At 36.9% G+C, this 23,222-nt stretch overlaps 1 protein-coding gene across 1 annotated transcript in view; it reads right to left on the bottom strand.

Moving 5' to 3' along the window:
• Positions 1–23,222, bottom strand: part of GUCY1A2 (guanylate cyclase 1 soluble subunit alpha 2) — a 298,353-nt gene that overhangs the window by 80,793 nt on the left and 194,338 nt on the right. Inside the window, exon 5 of the mRNA XM_069468984.1 lies at positions 17,162–17,647. Coding sequence (XP_069325085.1) covers positions 17,162–17,647 — 486 coding nt within the window. The remainder of the gene's footprint in view (positions 1–17,161; positions 17,648–23,222) is intronic.

Here is a 23,222-nt window from a genome sequence, read left to right as displayed (position 1 = left end):
ACTCATTACGTTTAAAGGAATCTCAAAATGAGAAGAAGGAAAACTATTTCCACTTCACTGAGTACTCAGTCCTTTTAGGGCACATCCCAAACAAAACGGCAAACAAGGCAAAGTCTATCTCAGGACTCAGCCCTCATATTTTTCACGTTTTCTTTCCCTATTTCTGGATCTCTAACTTTCTTACATCCATTCCATGGACAAATTTCTATCACTCCTCTCAAGGTATATATCATGTTGGGGTGTGTGTGTGTGTGTGTGTGTGTGTGTGTTTATACTCTGCTCCTACTGGATATTTATTGAATTTTATATTCCTAGACCCTAGCACAGTATCAGGATGCCCAAAAAGAGTTTGACTAAATGCTTTAAATTGCAACCATTTTCTGCATTTAAGGATCAGAAGTGTCCCTTAAGCAAGTTTTCCAAATGCAAAACTCAGAACCACTTGCATAAGAATTACTCAGATGGTACTGGGTAATTATTAAAAATTAGATCCCCAAGTGCCACTTGGATTTATTAAATGAAAATTTAAGTATAAGGCTCAGAAATCTACATTTCAAAAGCTCCCAGTTGTTTTTTTATGATTCCCAAAGCCTGAAGACCTCTGTATGTGATGTGAGTTAGAAATAGTAGAAGATTCACTCAAATATTCACCTTATTTTAAACAGCCCATAGGCTTTCAGAAAGAAGAGAAGCAATCTAACCTGACTCCAGCCATTCCCATGTATTCCTTCTGCCTTCCACTCTATTGATAGGGGTAATAAACTTTTCCAGACATTTCCTTATTTGTCAAAACTGTAGACTAAAAACAACCAGCCTAAACACATACATACACCCCATCAATGTTGAGAATAATCTGCCAGAGTAGGCATTCGATGATCAAAGAAAGTTTGCTGAGTTCAATTAAATACATCCAAGTGACTTGCTCATAATGATTTGGCAATTCAAGTGGAAATAAGTTTAAGGATTTACTGATAAAACTACATCAAAAAAATTCCTTCATTCTTTAAAACAATCTGTCTAATTACACTCATTTTGGTTGATATTTTTGACCCAAATACGGCTTCTTTTAAGGCTGTCTCCACAGTGCTCAGCTAATACAGCACTGAAAATGAGGTCATGGATATAAATAGAACAGTGATTTGGCCTGGGAACTACTCCCAAATGAGAGAAAATGGATTCCAAATGACTGCCTATCACAGAAAGCTCTACTCCTGAAAAACTCTCAGTAGATCTATCAATGTAAATTCCGGATCTCGCACAGGGATCCCAATCATGTGGAAAATACTGTTGCTAGGCCCCAGGTTGTTTATTGTAAAGGTTATCTAATACTGAGGCATGTTAGCAAAGAGAAATACATTGAAATATCCAGTAAAAATTTCATTTTAAATCCTCAGGTTAGACACTGGCAACTCAAAATTTCTTTCTGCTATATAGTAAACAGTCCTGTAAGATCTTCAGCAATAGGGCTCCAGTTTCCCAGATTCATCCATCACTATCATTCTAATTTACTCCATGTGCCAATCAAAATGAATAGCTCAATGTTATTTGTAAACTTTCTTTACCTCCCAGCACCATATTTATACTCAAAAGTTATTGCTTTACCTGGAGTCCATCCTTCACTCTTCATAAATATTAAGAGTATATTATTTTTAAGAAAAGTTTTCCAGGGATTCCTGATTTACCAGAACTTTAAACATGTCCCCATAGAATTGTGGATGTGAGCTATATTTTGAATAAAAGCACATAAAAAGTGCTAAATAGTGTTAATTGATGTCACAAAAGTGAATAGTGTGGCCCAATTAGCAAATCAAGAGGAAATATTTCATTAGTAATTTTTTTTAAAGGAGACAATCCAACCCTCATAAATTCTACTATTCTTAGATATCTGTGGAATGATTGTGTTTTATCCCCCCAGATTAAGTATATTTTAGAAAGCAAGCCTTCCCCAACTCCTCTTTCTTTTTCCTTCTGTCAAATTTGTCACTTACTACCAAGTCCATCTCTTATATGATATCTTTTCTGATTTTCTGAAAGTATCCCAATTCCTTTATTATCTTTGATTCTTTTAAAACAGCAATGAAATTTAGTTTTTGTATCTTTTATACTGCAGTCATTTACATTTTGTACTTTATAATTATTCTGTCTAGATTGCTAAATCATTTAACTTTGAAGAAAAGGACAATGCCTTAGTTATCTTCTAAGTATTGCAAGGGCTAGCTCCATGCTAGCATTGTAGACACTAAAAATTACGACTGAGTCAAATTGTATGATAAACATCTCTATCAAGAGTTAGGCCAATACAGATAATGTATAAATTACATTTCAAAATGCAAGTCAATGTTACATGAGTATAAAATATATCTATTCAATCAACTCACATTGATCAAGAACACATTCATGGTGCTGGCATAAAAACAGACATACAGACCAATGAAATAAGATAAAGATTCCAGAAATAAATCTACACTATCTTTGACAAAGGCATCAAGAATACACAATGGGTAAAGGATTGTCTCTTCAATAAATTAATTGGGAAGCTGGGTTGGGATGGGAATATGAAATTGGATCTTTCTCTTAAAACATACAGAAAAATCATCTCAGGGGAGTTGTGGGCAAGATGGCAGACTAGAAGCAGCCCACACTCACTGCTCTCAAAGAGAGGATCAAAAGTTGCAGGTAGACGTTCATTCACTTACAGATGGACTGTCTCAAAAAGAGTATTTTGAATCACTAGAGAAGTGACTGGAGATACCCAAAGTGAAGGGGAGAGAGGTGAGGTGATAGCTTGGCAAGATCGAAAGGTACCCGGGGGAAGCATCCACACGTGAGGACAGGTCAGGGAAGAGATCAAGAGATCCCCAGGGCTCCACACTCCTCCAGTGGACGCGGAATCTGAGCTGCAAGAGGGTTCTCCCACCAAAGCAGGCCTCCAGACTGATCAGGAAGCTTTTTGAAGACTGCAGCAGTATCTCACTAGAAAGCAAGAACAGTGGGTTCTGCCAAATTCTGACCCTGGGTCACTGCAAGAGACATTATTCTGCACTCTCAGCCTGAGTGCCTGGTCTACAGAGGGGCTCAGCTCCACTGCAGCTGCCTCCCCATTACTCCTGCCAGGCTGGGGAGGGAGTGGATAGGGTGCACACTCTCACACACCCTCCCCCAACAACCCCCAGCCACCTCCAAAGGATCCAAGCAGAGCAGGCACCTACTGACCCTCTGCATCTGCCACTGCCATCTCGCCATCTTGATAGCACTGCTGCTGCCACCTGAGTAGCACCACAGCAGCTGTTGCAGTTGGACCTGGGCTAATGGAGAGCTACAGCCACCACAACTTGCCGGTGGGGCACTGTGCATCTCCCCAGCTTCACCAGCCGCAGGCTGCCCAGCTTCTGTGGCTGAAGGAGCTGCACCACCACCAGCCCTGGTCCCACAACCTTCCCAGGAACCAGCCAAGGTCCCTTGACCTGCCCAACCACTGGTCAAAGTTCTGTGACTCACCCAGCCACCAAGCCCCTGGGCCGCAAATGCCTTGGTGGCCCCATGTGCCGTAACCCTGGTGGTACAGTGGATTGTGCATATTGGTGACCTCAACCACACCCTGTGCTGCACAGCCACTGTGGTACTGCCGCTTGCACACTGCCATGGACCCCTCATTGGAAACCATCCCCCACCATGTACCCCTGGAACTGAGTAGAGTGAGCACCCACAGACCTGACATCTGGGGCCACCATCTAAATAGCCTCACCCAGCTGCCACTGCCACCTCTGCACAGAGGCTTGAGTGGGACAAACTCCCATGTCACCTGCCTTCATGGGGAGTGACTCTCCCAGCCCTCTGCCCGAGGTTCCAATAGCAACCTGGGGACCAACTCAGCACTCTGCATGAAAACCCCCAACACCAGCCTGGACTGTGACAACCACAGGGGAATGGGATGATGCAGAAGAACAATTGTATTACAGGCCTTCTGTGTATCCACCCCTCTCCCACAAGGTCAACCCTCAGAAGTAGAACAGAAGTGCACCATCCTGGGATCTCTTCTTCTTTTCACTAGGTTGGAGAATGCCCAGTAGAGGAAAACAGGTACACTGCAAACTTATCTGTCTTGAGCTGAGAGCAGAGGTTTCAGATGAGAAAGAACCAGCATAAGAATGTTGGCAACATGTACAAGCTGTTTTCACACCCCTTAGGATCACAGTAGGATGTCAGCAACAGACCCCAACCCAAAGGAAATTGTCAAAATGTCAGAGAGGGAATTCAGAAAATGGATGGCAAATAAGATGAATGGAATTGAAGAGAAAGCTGAAAACCAACACAAAGAAGCCCAAAAGTGTTTTTCAGGAGATGAATCAAAAAAAAAAGGAAAAAGTCACTAAAGAAATAGACAACATAAGAAAAAATATATAATAACCTAAAGAAATGAAAGAGTCATTTAGGACAGCGGTCCCCACCCTTTTTGGCACCAGGGACCGGTTCTATGGAAGATAATTTTTCCACAGACCGGGGGTGGGGGATGGTTTCAGGAAGATTCAAGTGCATTACATTTATTGTACAGTCAAACCTCTCTGCCAACGATAATCTGTATTTGCAGCTGCTCCCCAGCGCTAGCATCTCCCCCTCAGCTCCACCTCAGATCATCAGGTATTAGATTCTCATATGGAATGTGCAACCTAGATCCCTTGCATGCACAGTTTATAGTAGGGTTTGTGCTCTTATGAGAATTTAATGGCTCCACTGATGTGATAGGAGGTGGAGCTTATGCAGTGATGTGAACAACAGGGAGCGGTTGTAAATACAGATGAGGCTTCCCTTGTTCACCCGCCACTCATCTTCTGCTGTGCGGCACAGTTCCTAACAGGCCAGCGAGTGGTACCTGTGGCCCAGGGGTTGCAGACCACAGATTTAGGGAATTTCAAAATGTAGCAGAAAGCTTCAACAACAGGCTAAACCAAGCAGAAGAAATAATTTCAGAGCTTGAAGACAAGGCTTTCAAACTAATCCAGTCAGTCAAAGATGCAGAAAAGAGAATAAAGAAGGAAAAATAACTCAGAAAAATGTGGGACTATGCAAAGCTAGCCAATATGAAAATTGTAGGTATCCCTGAGGGAGAAGGAAAAAACGCAAAAAGCATAGGAAACCTACTTGAGGGAATAATTGACAGAAACTTCCTTGGTATCACCAGAAATCTAGATATCCAGATACAAGATGGTCATCAAACACCTGGAAGATTCATAGCAAAAAGGACAACACCAAGACACATTGTCATCAGTCTGGCCAAAGTCAAATGAAGGAGAAAATTCCATAAGCTGCAAGAAAAAAGCAACAACTAATTTACAAAGGAAAACACATCAGACTAACAACAGACTGCTCAGCAGAGCTCTTCCAAGCTAGAAGGGATTTGGGCCCCATTTTTAGTCTTCTTAAGCAAAACAATTGCCAGCCAAGAGTTTTGTATCCTGCAAAATTAAGTTTAATAAATGATGGCTATATAAAGACTTTTCCAGACAAGCAAACATTAAAGGAATTTGTGACTACTAGGCATACCCTATAGGAAATGCTCAAAAGTGCACTCTACATGGAACAGAAAAATAGTTACCCACCAGTGTAAAATCACCTGAAAGGTAAAGCTCACAGCCCTTATAAACCAGTAGCACAGGAGGGAAAATAAAATAACAACGTATCATTCAACATGATGAACAGAACAGACTCCCACATATCAATACTAACACTGAATGTGAATGGACTTAATGCTCCACTTAAAAGACATAGACTAGCTCAATGGATGACATATCGCAACCCAAGTCTATGCTGTCCCCAAGAAAACACATCTAACTCACAAGAACTCACATAGATGAAAGCTAAAGGGATAGAAAAAATTCCATGCAAATGGAATCCAAAAGAGTGCAGATGTAGCCATTCGCATATCAGAACTTGGATGGAACTGGAAACTATTATCCTAAGTGAAGTATCTCAGAAATGGAAAAACAAACACCACGTGTTCTCATGAATAAGTGAAAGCTAAACAATGGGTACACATGGGCACAAAGATACATAAAGGATATTGAAAACTAAGAAGGGTGGGAGAATGGGAGGAACGTGAGGGATAAAAACTTACCTATCTCCAGCCTGAGCAAGAGTGAGACCCCGTCTCTACTAAAAATAGAAAGAAATTATATGGACAACTAAAATATATATATATACAAAAAATTAGCCGGGAATGGTGGCGCATGCCTGTAGTCCCAGCTACTCGGGAGGCTGAGGCAGTAGGATAGCTTAAGTCCAGGAGTGTGAGGTTGCTGTGAGCTAGACTGACGCCACGGCACTCACTCTAGCCCGGGCAACAAAGCGAGACTCTGTCTCAAAAAAAAAAAAAACAAAAACAAAAAAAAAACTTACCTATCAGGTACAGTATACATTGTCCAGATTATGGGCCCTCTAAAAGCCCTGACTTCACCATTATACAGTGTATGCATGTAACAAAAAACATTTGTACCTCCTTACTATTTTGAAATTAAACAAAAAAGAAGAAGAAAGAAAAATCAACTCAAAATGGATTAAAGACTTAAGTGTAAGTTCTGAAACTGCAAAACTTCTAGCTGAAAACATAGGGAAAAAGCCCTTTGACATTGACCTTAACAGTGAGTTTTTGGATATGTCACCAAAATCACAGGCCACAACAACAACAAAAATAAACAAATAGGAATACATCAAACTCAAAAGCTTCTACACACTAATGGAAACTATCAACAAAATGAAACAGGTAAACTACAAAATGGGAGAAAATATTTGCAAACCACATATACGATAAAGGGTTAATATTCCAAAAATATACAAGAAACTCAATAGCAGATACTAAAAATAACAATTTAAAAATAGGCAAAGCACCTAAATAAACATTTCTCACAAGACATACAGATGGCCAAAATGTACATGAAAAAGTGCTCATCACTAATTATCAAAGAAGTGCAAATTAAAACCACAATGAAATATCACCTTATACCTGTTAGGATTTCTATTATCAAAAGTGTGAGATAATAAGAGTTGGTGAGAATGTGGAGAAAAGAGACCTTTTACACTGTTGGTGGGAATGTAAATTGGTATAGCCATTATGGAAAACAGTATGGAGCTTCCTTAAAAAATTAAAGATAGAGCTATCATACTTTTCAGCAACCCCATTTCTGGGTATACAAGTGCTGTCCAGAACGTATCCAGCCATGTAATATGCTCTTGTTATATTAACAATGGCTGGGTGCTTTCCGGACAGTCCTTGTATATCCAAAGAAAATGAAATCCATATCTTGAGGAAATAGCTGCTCTTCCATGTTTATTGCAGCATCATTCAAAATAGCCAAGATATGGCAACAATCTCAGTATCCATCGATAGATGAATAAAGAAAATATTATATATACATGCATATACACACACAATGGAATATTATTCAGCCATAAAGTAGAAGGAAATCCTGCCAGTTGTGGATAAACGTAGAGGACATCATGCTAAGTAAAATAAGCAAGACACAGAAAGATAAATACTACATGAACTCATTTATAAGAGGAATCTGAAAACGTCAGGCTCTTAGAAACAGAGCATAAAATGTTGGTTGCCAAGGGCTGGGGGTTGGGAAAATGGGAAGATGTTTTTCAAAGGACTCAAAATTTTAGTTACAAAGTGAATAAGTTCTGGGGATCTACCATACATCATGCTGACTATAGTTAATAACACTGTATCACATACTTGCAATCTGCTAGGAGAGTAGATCTCTCTCTCTCTCACACACACACACACACACACACATACACATACACACACACACACACACACACCGGGTAATTATGTGTGGTAATAGATCAATTATGTGTTGATTAACTTGATTGTGGTAATCATTACACAACATATATGTATAACAAAGCACCACATTGAACACCGTGAATGTACACAATTTTTACCTCTTAATAATACCTCATAAAAGCTAGAAAAATGAATAAAAACTCCAATAAATAAATAAGATCCTATCCAGAATAAAATCCAAATCAATAAAATAAATAAATAAAATGTCTTATTTACCGTTATGATCCAATGCCTACTTTAATACTCAGAATCCAGTTTATAATCAATTATTTCTTGAAAATAAATTAATAAATTTATATAAAGAATTTAGCATGGTAACTAGCACATATCAATCATTCAACAAATATAGGTCCTGTCCCTCCCTCATAGCAAATTCCCCAAGATGTTCTGTCTGGTCTTAGTCTTCTTTCACAGGAATGATGCCACATGGAGTCAACTGCTGCTACTGTTTATTAATTCACAAACAATTTTCCATAGATATTGTCATTATTTTGAGTTATGAATAGAAAAAAATTCCCAACAACAATCATTTGCTGAATACATTTTATGTGTCAGTTGTAACAAACATGTCCGCCCAATACTATTGTTACCATTTTATATATGCAGAAGCTGAGCATAGATAAGTTGTATGACTTACTCAACTAAGTGACAAAGACCATTAAAATCAGGTTTTCAGTCTTGATATTCAATACCATTTCCTCCACACTTAGCTGCTATTGCAGTAGTCCACACCTATTCTCTCCCTAACGGTCAAGCATATTATTTTAATCAGGGAGCAGATACATGCCCCCTTGTATATGAGGTGGTGACACTAGTAATAGCATTCGATAAGGGGAAAAAGGGAGAAGAACAAAGTTTCCCTTTTATGACAGCATAAAAACTATCCAATATCAAACTTTGACTCAAAGGAAAATATAAAATTATTGCTCTGGACTACCTTAAGAACAGCATTATCCTAACAGACAGTTATCATAGATTCCAACACATGTATGTGCCTGCACATGCATATGTACACACACATACATACACACACTCACAGACACACACAGCTGAGTCAGCAGTCTGACAGGGATTTTGCTTCAACTGATTTCTTACAGTGTTCCAACTTCAAGGTCATGTTAACCATTTCAAAGCTTGAAAAATGCATCAGAACTTAGAAGCATTTGTATCCATTTTAACTCAAATTTAAGATGACAAAGTTAAATTCTCATCTTTCTACTTTAAAAGATGTTTGCAAAAATAGACATAAATCATTTAAAACTTGCCATAGATGAATAATCTACTAATAGGGAGGTAGCAATGTTGATTTGCACTTGGAAGACATTTTCCTAGCCAACTGCATATGCTCCAACACTGAGAATTTAGAATCTTAGTATCTCACAGAGTCAGGGGGCCTTCTGAGAATTTCATCCACCTGCCCCATCAAAAGATTGTAGCTTATATTTGAATCATTCCAGTGACCAAAGCATATGCTTCAGCTAGTTTATTTCATTCTTGCTTTTCATACAGACCTTCTACTTCACTAAAATTAGTCTTTGAACTTTTGCATAAAGTTCCTCCTTAACCTCCTTGATCCAAAGAGAACACATAATCAAAAATAGCACAGATTTATTGAATACCTTTTTAAAACAGAGTTATGTTTTTACCTCTGGGCTAAAATTCGAATTGCAATTTACAAATTCACAATCATCTTGCAATTACTACATTGAGGGTCTCAGGATCATAAAAACAACCTTTGGATCTTTGGCTGTCAGTTCTTTTCAGCCTCAGGACAGTCCTGTGACATACTATTGTTCTCATTTTAAAGGGATGAAACCTGACTGGCAACTGTCAAAGTTGCTGGAGATAGAATGTCAATTTATTAAAAACATATATAGCTTTACGTATAAATTCCAGAAAAAATTTTGGTCCTGATTCTGTATCCAGTTAATCAGGAACACTAGCAACCTGATAAATGAATAATGACTGAAGACACAGTTTTCTAAAATATGAGCTTTTGACTGAATCAGAACTAAATTCTAATAACATCTCTGCCACTTATTGAACTCATCTTTAAAAAAGACAGAACACTTATAGCACAGGATTGTTCTGGAAAATAAGTGAAATATCACTATTAAAGCATTTAGTACTGTGTCTGGAACACAGTTTGTATTTAGTAAATGTGAATTCTGTTAGTTCCATTTTGCTTGAAGAAATTTGCACTTTTAAAATCACTGTTATTAAGTGGTAAGTAGTGGGAGAATTATTTATAGCATTTCTACTTCATATCAGCATTAATTAAAGGTTTGGTTAAAAAAAAGTAATAGAAACACTCCAATCTAGTAAGATTTGCACATTGCATTAAGGCAATGCTATCAGATAAGTGAGAGACAGTTGTCTTGCCTAGACCAATTTCCACTTTAGTAAACTCACCCAATACCCAGGTATCATCAACCTTGACGGGACACAACTGACCTGTTCACATTCCAAAGCTTGCCAGAAGTCTTCTGCTAAATGGCCTCAGGGTCTCAACTGATGATTTAATGACAATAGTTCTTTATGAAGCAAAGCCAATTTTTTAAGTGATTTTTTTAGAAAACATATTGGAGTAACAAACTATTAGTAAAATTTAAAATTGCAAAATGCATGTAAACTAAAAGTTAGCTGCTCATTGTTCTGATGAAGTAGTTAATGATAAAGATAAATAAGTAGTTTGGGCTTAGAACTTCACTTCTTTACAGCTTATTGAGACACAAGAGACAATTTTTTTTTTTCTCTATAATTACGCAGTTAATTCTATAAGGCCAGTGAAAATCTTTTACTTGCATCATGGGGTAACAATTATCCTTATTAGATATAGGAAATCCTAGCAACAAGGGTCTAATCTATTAAGAGAATTTTCTAGAACCTTATATCATAAAGAAATTTCCACATTGTTTTTATAAGTGATACCTATTTTCTTGGTGTCTTAGTCTGTTCAGGCTGCTACAACAAAATACTATAGAAGGGGTGATTTAAACCCACAGTTTCAGAGGCTGGGAATTCCAAGGTCAAGGTGCTGGCCAATTCAGTTCCCAGGTAAGGGCTCTCTTCCTGCCTTACAGATGGCTGCCTTCTCACTGTGTCCACAGCAAGTGCAGGTCTCTTTGTTTTTTTATAATGACACCAATTCCACTATGGGGGTTTCACCTTCAAGATTTCTTCTAAACCTAATTAACTCCCAAAGACCACACCATATTTGGGTTAGGGCTTCAACATATGAATTTGGGGGGTTGTGAAAAACACACAGTCTGTAACACTTGGTTTTATAAATAGAAAAACATCAATCTTCTTGCAATTGCCACCACGCTTTAGAAAACTAGTATCAATAGGGACAAAAACAGCCACCCCAAAATACTCTGAAAAAATCAGCAAGATCCTTTATCAATATTGATTTATGCTTAGCAATTCCAAGTATTTTTAGTCTTCTAACTGTCTTCACAATTTGCTACAATGCTAAAAGAAATGTTCTCTGTATATAGAAAGAAAATAATTCAGGAAATCATATTAAAATATAAAAAATAGAAATTTTTGGTTCAGTTTCAAAGTGTTGGCCATAGACATTACATGAGTCAATATAACTTTAAGAACCACTGTCATCCTCATAAAGTCTATATTGTAACTCAGATTATTCAGATAAAAATGATCCATGAAGATAGACTATGGATCCATTTTCAAGAATAAATTCTATGAGGACCCAATGAAGATGATACCAATAATGCATTTCAGGAAGCGATGTCTCTTGCCCCTACCCCATTTTTTCCTCTCTCCCTACCCTTCCTTCACAGTCTTTCTCTGGTATACAATGCAATTCTAATAACCTAAAACAATAAACCTAAACAAGTAAGCATTTTTATCTATTCCTAGTAAGCACTAGATACACACAGTTTATGTATCTACAAACACATGCACAGAAAAGTACACACATATGCATGTATAACTACACATTCACACACACACACACACACACACACACCCCAAACAGGCCCAAATATACCTATTTGAGAAATAATAACAGCTAACATTTATATTTACTATCATGAACCAGACACTATTGTAAGCATTTTACATAAATCTCATTTCAAAGCTCATGAAATGTAACTATGAGGTAGATAAAATTAGTCTCTTTATTTACAGATGATGAAACTGAGGCAGAGAGGTTAAGTAAGCAATTAAAGATGGAAAGATGAGAACTGCAAGTAGTATACTTAAGATAGCACTGGGACGCACAGCCTTGGCTGAATGGAATGAAAGGAACATAAGGAAGGATCCATCCTCCCCTTGCTTCTTCCTTATCTCCAACCTAAGTGCTTGCCAAAGGCAAAAATATAAATGAGGCAAAGCCCTTTTCAGGTAATTTTTAGTGCATTATGGTATTTTGAAACTGACAATATAATCCCCTCAGTAGAACAAACATCAGAACAGAATGCTTATCTGTGATTTTCACCTTACCTCCTAAAGCATATAAATTAGTTCTTTTCTACTCATTAAAATTATGCTAAAAATACATACCAATTTCCATAACATTTTATAAGCTTCTATGGGAGTTATGCCCCTTTATCGAGTGAATGAGTTAAAAATGTTTATTGAGTGAGTGAATGAATGGACTATTCTTTTTTACTTCAGAAATTCCCCTTTTCTCACTTACTACAAGACACTGTTGTTTCATTTCCAATAAAATAGCAACAAAAGTAAATGACATTGATGTTGACGAAGACTACTGAAAAGAATTAATATAGGTCTTTAATAGTGTTTAGTTTCAAACGTATGTTCTCTGATCATAAGAGGCGAAAACGTATAAACCTTGGGGAAAAATGAACCAGTTACTCTTTACTAAATGGAACTGACATTTAGTGCTTGGAAGTGAAGTAAAATGATATATACATATTTATAAAATTCCAAGAATAACTTAAGTACCTAAGTACTTTGAAAGGCTTTCTACTTTATCCTAAAACAAAACAAAGGGGAAATGAAGCATTTTGTATGTCTGCAAAATCCAATTCATGGTGAAGTGACATCCTTGAGATTCTGCTTCATTTTCCAAAGGCTGCTGAAGGTCCAGTGCAGACAGCTTCAGTAGCTTTGTGTTGTCAAAAGTCAAGACAAATCAAAATTCTTGAGGTATAAAGTTCTATATCCTTAAAACTTTATGTGAGAAATGTCTGCTTTCAGCTTCCACAAAGGAGGTTAAAGATGGGGATTTAAGTCTGGTAGACTTATCCAATATACAAACTCGGATGCCGCCAGCACATCGGTGCAAATCCTCAGTAGTCTTCACCAAGAAGCTTGGACCTGAAGGGCTTGCCTGGCTCTCAGCTTCCCTGGGATATTAACATACACACTCAAACGTGAACACTGGTCACCTTATAAATGAGCCTTTCTATCACAAATATTTATTACTATTTACTTCCACATTCTGTATTTATTTTTTAAATGTGCTATGGTTTGAATATGTCCTCCAAAATGCATGTGCTGTAAACTTAATTTCCAATACAACAGAGTTGGGAGGTAGGGCCTAATGGGAGGTGTTTAGGTCATGAGGACGGAGCCCCCATGAATGGATAAATGCCACCAGTCGAAGGGCGTGTAGGAATGGCTTCACTCTCTCTTGCCCTTCAGCATTCCACTATATGAGGCCACAGCAAAAAGACCTTCTCAGCCTTCAGAACTCTGAAAGAATCAATTTCTGTTCTTTGCAAATAACCTAATCTTAGATATTCTATTATAGCAGCACAATACATACTAAAACAGAATGTTTAGACTTTTTTTCCCTCAAAGTAGTTAAGGAATTACAGTTAACAGGAGTCTATAAGCTAACAGGAGATTAAAGCAGAACAATATACATATATAAATTAAATGAAATGTACATGATCTTAATGGCTTTTCTGGCTCTTTCTATTGGTGTTGTATTCATGGAGGTTTTGAGTTTATAAAGTCAACACAATGTTTTCAATGGTCTTTGGAGATTTTTCAGAACTCTGGTTATTTAGCAATTTTCAAATTTCATTAATGTCGAGTGTGCCCAAATATATTCTATGCATTTTCACAAACACATATAACTAACCTTCTAACTCTAGTGTCTCAGTGGGTCTAATGCACTTTTAGCATTCAAAAGCTCTGTGGACATCTCTACATCCTTTGATAAGGTTGTCACATTTGGTTTACCTCTGACTCTATAGAGGTAACCTATGCACCTTCTGACTCTAAGCCTGGTCCTGGCCAGGGAAAAGACTCTGGATCTGTATCAGATTTTATCCTGATGCCCATCTTTATACTTGCACCTAGACATACTGCTGGGTTTCCAGTTCCTGTAATCCAGTCCCCTTGAGCCCAGTTCCAAGGTCTGTGACCCCTGAGGGTGTGCCTGGATTTCTGTTCCTACCTACTCTGCTGATTGTCCTGGACTCTGCTTTTCCAGTTGGACTTATAATACTTGCATTCCCTTGCCAGTATGAACTTTCTGTTGCTGTTTTTCACATTCTCAACATCAGATTCCCTGCTGTAACAGAATTCTGGTGCTGGTGTTTCCTGGCTGCGCCATCTTGTCTTTCTGCTGCTTCTCCCCAATCCAAGCCTGACACTGATATTGAACGTTTAACTCCACAATTGCAAACCACATTTGGGGTTCGATATGAGAATGCCACCTCTCCACCTTCATCCCAACAGAAGAAAGTATTTTATCACTAATATATTGCAGAGTTCCCTAGGCAAGATGATTTTAGAAAATCAGATCAACTTTTATCCAGTTTCATTATTTTAAAAGTATACCTCTTATTGACTGCACCTGGGACCACTGCTCCCACCATCCCCCCTTGGTATGCTACTTCTCCATAGGAGCAATGAAGACAGAAGGTGCCAGCTGGTTTCTGACAAAGAGAAAGGGCAGCAGATGGGAGAGTCCCCAATTTTAAAGATATAGCTCCTCAGACCTCTGAACTAATTGCAACTGAAGAAAGGGTGGTAGATCTGGGTAAGGTGGTCATAAGAGTTTCTCTCATCACTTGATGGTATAACTATAGGTTACTGATCATGTAATGTAGCTTTAAAACAGTTCACACTCTTTGTTTTTATCATTTTATCTTTGTCTTGATGACAGGCTGAACTTGTGCAAATACTGTAGGCTTTAGAATCAGATAAGCCTCAGTTTAAATTCTGATTTATTACCTATATTATCTGAATTATTTAACATTTCAGAAACTCAGTTTTCTTACATGGAAATGGAGATAATTTCACATGTTAGTGATGGAGGGGTTAAATGAGTTCATTCATATTTTATTCTTTTCTAAAAAGCTATGGGTATATTATTATATATATTATACATATATATTATATATAATACATTATATACACACAAAAAAAACACATACAAACATAATCACATAACACACACCCCCATTTGTTCAGATACACCTGTCTGAGAAATACTAATGACAGCTACCATTTGCATTTACTACTATACACCAGATGTTATTTTAAGTGCTTTGTAGAGGCTGATTGAAGTGCTAACAATGTAACTATGAGATAGATACACTTATTACCTTTATTTTATAGGGTACAGAACTGAAGAAAAGTGAAGCTAAGAAAGTGCTTACAGGTGAAAAGACGAGAACTCTAAGGAGTGCATTAAAGATAGCATCGGGATGCTACAACCTTGGCAGAATGGAATGAGAGGAACTGGAGAAGGACTCATCCTCTCCATTGCTTCTTGTTATCTCAAACCAAAGAGTTTGCCAAAGGCAAACATATAAAATGAGGCAAAACTTACATTAGGTCACTTCAATATCCAGTGCCATCATTATTATTATCATCTATATTCCATTTAAAAAGTTACTGCTTCTTTATTTTGTTCATTCTCTATAATCTAAGAAGCAAAATATCATATAGTACATAATTTATGCTGACTTTTCACTGAAAATTTGCCTTTCTAATTACAAGAGAATCAAAACTATAACTATGCTTCCTTCAATTTACCTAGCTCTTAGTAGTCATAGATCTGTAACATCTTGGCAGTCAAGCATTGTAAAGGCTTTAATTTTCTCAGTGCTTGAAATATGCACTATAAAATCCATAGCTTCTTCACCAACCTCCTAATTTATAGTAGGCTTGATTATTTTAACAGAACATTCTTATTATGGCCTAATTTAGCTCAATTGTACCACTGGAATTATAATTTGTCACTACATCATCTCCCTAACGATAGGAAAACATGGAATAATAGATGATGGAGAGGTGACAACCACAAATTTAGAGACGAGGGTTTCATTTCATAGTAGCACACTTTGAAAGTCCCCTGTGGGCCACTCCCTCTAGTTATTTTCTCTGGGCATTCAGCTTTATCTGGTTTCCTTTCATATTTCTAACACAAAACAAACGTGGGCTATACCTTATTTTTTTCTGTGGTATGGTTATTGTACATAATCCCCAAAATTCTACACATATTTTGAATCTAGCAAAACTCTTTCATTTTTTAAAATCAGCAAATTTGTGGTCCTTAAAAATGTATATAGCCTTTGAGATTTTTAAATTTCAGTAGCAGTTAAAAATTTAGAAAATAGTTCACGGTATGAACATGAGCTATGACATTGTGCAATCCATGTGAATTTCTATGAAAAGTTATTCATTAGGTAGATATGGGGCTGAATTACTCAAGATATTGCTATTATTTTAATAACAAATTAATAAGGAGTTCACCAAATTGAACAAACAAATGGCAATTGGGACCCATTTTGAAAGTTTTTCCATTATGTAGCTTGGAAAATTAAGATGCTTCCACTAAAAACCATTGGTCCTTTGGGAAATAGTTAGAATATTTACATACATTCTTTTAGAATTAAGGGGATCTCGGTTGACAATGCAATGCAAAATGCTGATTAGCCATATTTAATTGATAGTACAATGCACATTTTAACATAACTTGCTATTTCTATTTAACTGTCAACAAAAAATTCTTAGTTTATGTTGGAAACCTCTACTCTAAGCAAGAATAATTATGTGGTTAAAATTGCCTAGAATTCAGCAAGTTTAATTTTTTAATAATAATGAATTTAGAAGACAGGCTATTTAGAATTTTCCTTTCTGAGCAATATCATGATTCACAATTACCTATGTCAGTACTATAAATCAACTTATAATGAAAGTTTACTTATAAAGCAGAAATACCTGTATTCTGTGTTAAGATTTCTAAATTAAAGAGATGTCATTTACTATCAAACTTAAGTTTAAAATAGTATCCTTGTGATTTAAAATAATAATTTCCTATTAAATAACACTTATCTATAAGTAACTAAACCCCCTTACCTTATAGATATCCAAAAATCCACACTGGTGGTCAAATCTGGTGTACAGTTCGTTCAGCATGCTAATCACCTGCATGGGAGTACACTGGGCACAAATGGCTGTGAAGCCAACAATGTCTGAAAAGAGCATGGTGACATCATCAAACTTTCTGGCCTGCACTTGCTGCCCTTGCCACAACTGCTGGGCTACATCACCAGGGAAAATAGAATATAGAAGATCCACTGTCTTCTTTTTCTCTTCTTCCAGGGCCTGGTGAGTTCTTTCTAAAGTTGCCTTTAATTTATCCATCCTCTTCTTCAAGCCATCTTGGGCCTTGGCCTGCTCGCCAACCAAAATAACATCTCGGGTGGCATCATGGATGGGGATGTCTGAGAGATGCAGCCCTCGGCCCATGAGTTCATCCAACTTGTCCACACATGGTGAGCCCAAAAATAGAATGGAATTTGATTCTGGGACATGGATCATTTGTCCTTTGACTTCCATCACCTGAGAAATAACATGAAATTTTGATCAGTACTCTTTACACAGCAGGTTCATAAAAATTAATGTATTTTATTAGACGAATAGGAGGAAAAAGAAATGTTTTATTAGCTATACTGACTTACTGCATTCACATAAGCAAATTTAAATCTGATTTTTAGTCAGCGTAAAATTCATGGTTCTGCATAGAAACAATTGTCTTGTGTCTCACTCAGCCATTTTCTAAAGACAATAATGAAATGGTGAATGGGATCATTGAAAAATGAAACAGAAAAACATTTTTTATTCAAGTTGAAATTACTCCCACGTACATCATGCAACTGGTTTATGAGCCAATTCAAAAGCTTTTAGCTTGCTTAATAATAATAGAATTAGGATAAATCCATCTGTCAAAATAACTATATTTAACTGTCATTAAAATAATACTCCTTTCAGACAGAAAATCTAGGTTATTAAAATGAATCAAAATAATTGTTTGGCCTTATGTAAGTCATTTTTCAACTGGTTGTAGTTCTTTGAAAATATAGTAGTCATTGCACTGACTAGATTAGTGGAAATTCACTCAATTTTTAAAATAATAATACAAACCAGATATTATTAAGCCAGTACCACTAGAAAATAACTAACACTCAACTAGCTAAGAATAAACCAAAAAAAAAAAAAAAATGATACCACTAAAGCAATTTAATTAGTAAGATAAGGAATCTGAGGATGTAGTATTTAAACCTATTCCTGCTTTCTGTGCCCTTTCACTGGAGAATTTGGGGAACTGATGTTTAATGGAAAACTTAGTAAGCACAGGTGTATGCTATCTTAGTTTGGTAACCTAATGAACACCTCAGAGAGGATGAGCGCCAGTAGGAAAGGAAGGTGGATTTAGGGTATAGCTATCCAAACATAGCTATTTGGGTTACACGAAGGTATTTCAGCACACCTGGAGAGAAAGCTAGTTGCAATTACTTGGAAAGAACAGGCTAAGAGTTGGCCAGCTGAGACTGTGTAACAGTTTCATCTGTGTCACATTCCACCACGACATAGGAGATGCTCAATACATTTATTTTCCTTTCTTCATCATAGCATGAAGTATTTAGGCAAGTTGATGAAACTGGAAGCATTGAACAAATATGGGGTAAACTACAGGGATTTGGATTTTTAAGTTTGCAGATATTTTTACTTTGCTCTCCTGCCTAATTCTTGAGGATCTCATTTATATAAGGAAATACAATTGAATTCTTGCTTGATGTTGTAAATTGGATGAAATGAAATGGTCACTTTAACTTATGTAAAGTTTCAGCTAAAGTTTAGTATTTCATGCTTTTCTTCATATTACTCTCATTTATTCACTGAAGTATTTATTTTCTTCTCTTTACTAGTACTGCTCTGGATGATAAGAACAAAAATATAAAATATGTTCCCCTTTTCAAAGATATCATAGTGTGGTGGGAAACCAAATCCATATAGGTCTGAGAATAGTATGAAGAAGACACTGCCAATTCTCCACCCAAGGTGAGCTCTTGAAAGACTGTAGGCTGTGGTTTGAATACAAAGAAAATAATTGTCCTGTGAGGTATTTCCAGATTGTTTTATATATGATTGAGATGCTTTTTTGGAGAGAGGTGTTATTAATGATATATATTTCTGTATTGTTAGGTTATTAAGGGCATAGCAAGGAAGACATATGTGGTGTACAATCCCATAGTTCAAAATTAGTATACAAAATTTTTTCTTAAGATTTACAAAAAGAGCAAAAACCTTTGATAAGCTTTGTAGAGATAATTATTTTTAAATGGTAATAATAGCATCTGATGCTCATAGATTTAAACTTATATCTAGCCTAACTTGCTCTCTTTCTCTCTCCCCTCACATTTCTTTCCAATTATTTTCTTTTTCTTCTCCATCTTGCTTTCTTCTCCCTTCTCTCTTGTGCTTTTTGGAGTTGTACTTTTTTTCACCCTCCTCTCTTCATTTGGTCTTTATCTCTCCTTCTGTCTGTCTCTCTCTTCCTCATCACTTGGCCAAACTATCCAGGATATAATAGAAAAATCAACCATCATAATCAGAACCAGGAAAATAACAATTTAAATGAGAAAAGACAAAGAATTGATGCCAACACTGAAATGAAACAGATGTTGGAATTATCTGTCAAGAATTTTAAAGAAGGCATCATAAAATGTTTCAACAAGTTCTTTTAAAATGAATTTTAAAAAAGCCAACATCTCAGTAAGCAAATGAAGACATAAAAATAACCAATGAAAATTACAGAACTGAAAAAATTATAGCAATAAAAATAGAAAACTTGCTGTATGGGCTCAAAATTAGAGTGTAGATGACAGAGGATAGAATCAGTGAATTTAAGGAAGTTTGGTGGAATTTACTCAATCTAAACAACAGAGAGAAAATAGACTGAAAAAAATAGTTTCAGGGACCTATATAGGATAATACAAAAAAATCCCATATTCATATCATGAGAGTTCCAAAAGAAGAGGAGAAAGAGAGTAGAGGGGAAATAACATTTGAAGACAGTGTGGCTGAAAATGTCTCAAATTTGGTGAAAGACATAAACGTACAGATTCTTCAAGCTACATGGACTCCAAATAGGATAACTCAAAAAAAAAAAAAAATCAACTGCAAAGGACATAATTAAACTTCTAAAAATTGAATACAAAGAAAAAATCTTGAAAGCAGCCAGAGAGAAATGACATATTACTTAAAGGGAGTGCCAATTCAAATGGCAGCTATTTTCTCATCTGAAATTCTAGAGGCCAGCAGAAAGTAGCACGTTATTTTTCAAGTATTAAAATAAAAGAACTGACAACCATGAATCCTACATCCCGGGAAACGATCCTTCAAGAAGGAGGGGAAAATAAAGACATTTGCAGACGAAAAAAAGGTAAAAATCTTTGCTGTAGTGGACCTACTCTTAATGGCTGAATAAAGATCTTTAAACAGAAAGAAAATGATGAGATAAGAATCTTAGAGCATCAGGAAGGAAATATAAAGAACAGAAAGACTCGAAATATGGGTAAATACATTTGATTATCCTCTTCTCATGATTTTTCTAAACCATATGTGATGACTGAAACAAAAATTATAATACATTCTGTTACTCATCATGATTGTCCTTACAAGAGAGGCAGAGAGAGATTACACACACACATACACACACACACAAAGAGAAGAAAGTGACATGAGCACAGACACAGAGATTGGAGTGATGTGACCACAAACCAAGAAACACAAGGCATGCCAGTAGCCATAAGGAGCTAGAAGAAGCAAAGAACAGGTTCTACCTCAGAGCCTATGGAGAGAATATGGTCCTACTGACACTTTGATTTTGGGTTTCTGGCATCCAGGACTATGATAAGAATGCTTTACAAATAGGCATAGATGGTATTTACTTAAAAAAGATAAAAGCCATATATGACAAACCCACGGCCAACATCATACTGAATGGGGAAAAATTGAAAGCATTCCCTCTTAGAACTGAAACCAGACAAGTTTGCCCTCTGGTTGCCCTCACCACTTCTATTGAACATAGTGCTGGAAGTCCTAGCCAGAGCAATCAGAGAAGAGAAGGAAATCAAGGGCATCTTAATGGGGGTAGAAGAGGTCAAACTATTGATCTCTGCTGACAATATGATCTGATATCTAGAAAACCCCAAAGATTTTGCCATGAGACTACTGGCATTGATAAACAAATTCAGCAAAGTCTCAGGTTACAAAATCAATGTACAGAAATCAGTAGCATTCCTATATGCCAACAACAGTCAAACTGTTGGGTCTATTTTGTTACAATATATCCTAATTTTCCATTTGCTGAACAGACTGTCCTTTCCCCACTGCATAGTTCTGGCACCCTTGTCAGAAAGCATTTAACCATCCATGAGCAGGTTTATTTCTGAGCTCAGCATTCCACTCTATAAGTGCTCTATAAGTCTGTCCATGCCATTACCATCCTCTTTTGATTACTGGAGCTTGTAATAAGTTTTGAAAACAGGACATATAAGACCTCCAAGTTTGTTGTTTTTCAAGATTGTTTTGTTTACTTGGGGTCCTTTGATATTTCATGTGCCTGATACTTTGCTAAATTTGCTTTAGTTCTCACAGTTCTTTTGTGGAATCTTAAGCGTTTTTGACATACGGGATCACGTCATTCACAAACTGATAACTTCACATCTTCCTTTTCAATTTGAGTGCCTTTTATTTCTTTCTCTTGCCTAATTGCTCTTTCAGTTATTGGCATCACCAGATTAGATGTGTGTGTATGCATTGTGTGTCCAAAAACATCAACTAATAGGATTTTTTGATACATTAGTTTATTAAATCATGTACAAAACAAAACTAGTACTAGCTTTTATAACTGTCCACGTATTTACCTTTACCAGAGGTCTTTATTTCATCACAACACTTTGAGTTCCTGTCTAGTGTCCTTTCTTTTCACGCAGAAGGACTCTCTTCATTGCAGGCAGGCCTGGTGGTGCTCAGCTTTTGATTATCTGGCAATGTCTTAATTTCTCCCTCATTTTTGAGCACAGTTTGTGGGATCTAGGGCTCTTGGTTGACAGGCTTTTTTATTTTGTTCTTCCAAGACTTTGAATATTTCAACCCACTGACTACTGGCCTCCAAGGTTTTTGATGACAAATCTGATGATGATCATGTGGGGAAATTATGATGACAAGTATCTTTCTGGAAGCTCTATAGATGTTAATAATGGACCTTATTGTGTATCACACACCACAGAACCCATTTTTGTAGTATCATGATGTCAGCTATGTTGTAGCATCACCCTAACACCAATCAGAATTTAAAGAAAAAGAAATTGAATATTTCAAGTGTAGACATTATGAGGTCTTTAAAAGCCTAAAGTTGTTACAGATTTTCAAACTATAAATGGAGAGGTTCCAGAAGCATTGTACAGGTTTAAATTTCTAATAAACTAAATATCAATCTTTATAACCATGTAAAGAAAAAACACTTGTTTTCTTTAAAGAGGAAAATGTTCTTGCAACCAAAAAAGGAAAAAAACCACTGCAGGTTATACCCAGACATGATTGGCCCATTTCTTGCTGTGCTCTCATAAAGAGCCACTGTTATGAATTTACTACCACCTATATAAGCCCCTGTCTGGGCCTAGGATTTCAGTCCTTGTTGCCCGGGAAGCTCCTTTTTGGTGACCTGTGGAGTTAGACCATTGTGAGACTGCTTTTACCTTCTTAGTTAGCATTCTTAGTGTAGTCAGCATAGTTAGAGGTGACCATGGAGCAGTCCTTGGCCTCCAGTTTATCCATTGAGGAGTTTAACAATTAGAAGCTCCTCAAGACAATTGGCTCTGGCACCTTTGGCAAGGTGATGCTGGCTCAGCGCCTTTCTAATGGGACACAGGTGGCCATCAAACTTATGTCCAAGAAGACAGTTCCCAGCATGGAAAGTGTTGATATGGAGGTCAAAGCCATGAGGGCCCTGAATCATCCAAACATCCCTAAGCTTCTGGACGTCACTGAGAGTGAACACACCCTCTGCTTATTAACAGAATATGCCAGTGGTGGAGACTGTTTCTGGCATATAGCGAGATACCACCCC

The sequence above is a fragment of the Eulemur rufifrons genome, chromosome 6 (assembly GCF_041146395.1).
Source record: "Eulemur rufifrons isolate Redbay chromosome 6, OSU_ERuf_1, whole genome shotgun sequence".
In the NCBI taxonomy this organism is placed as follows: Eukaryota; Metazoa; Chordata; class Mammalia; order Primates; family Lemuridae; genus Eulemur; species Eulemur rufifrons.
Note: the sequence above shows the minus strand (reverse complement) of the source record. Positions and strands in the feature narration are given on the sequence as shown.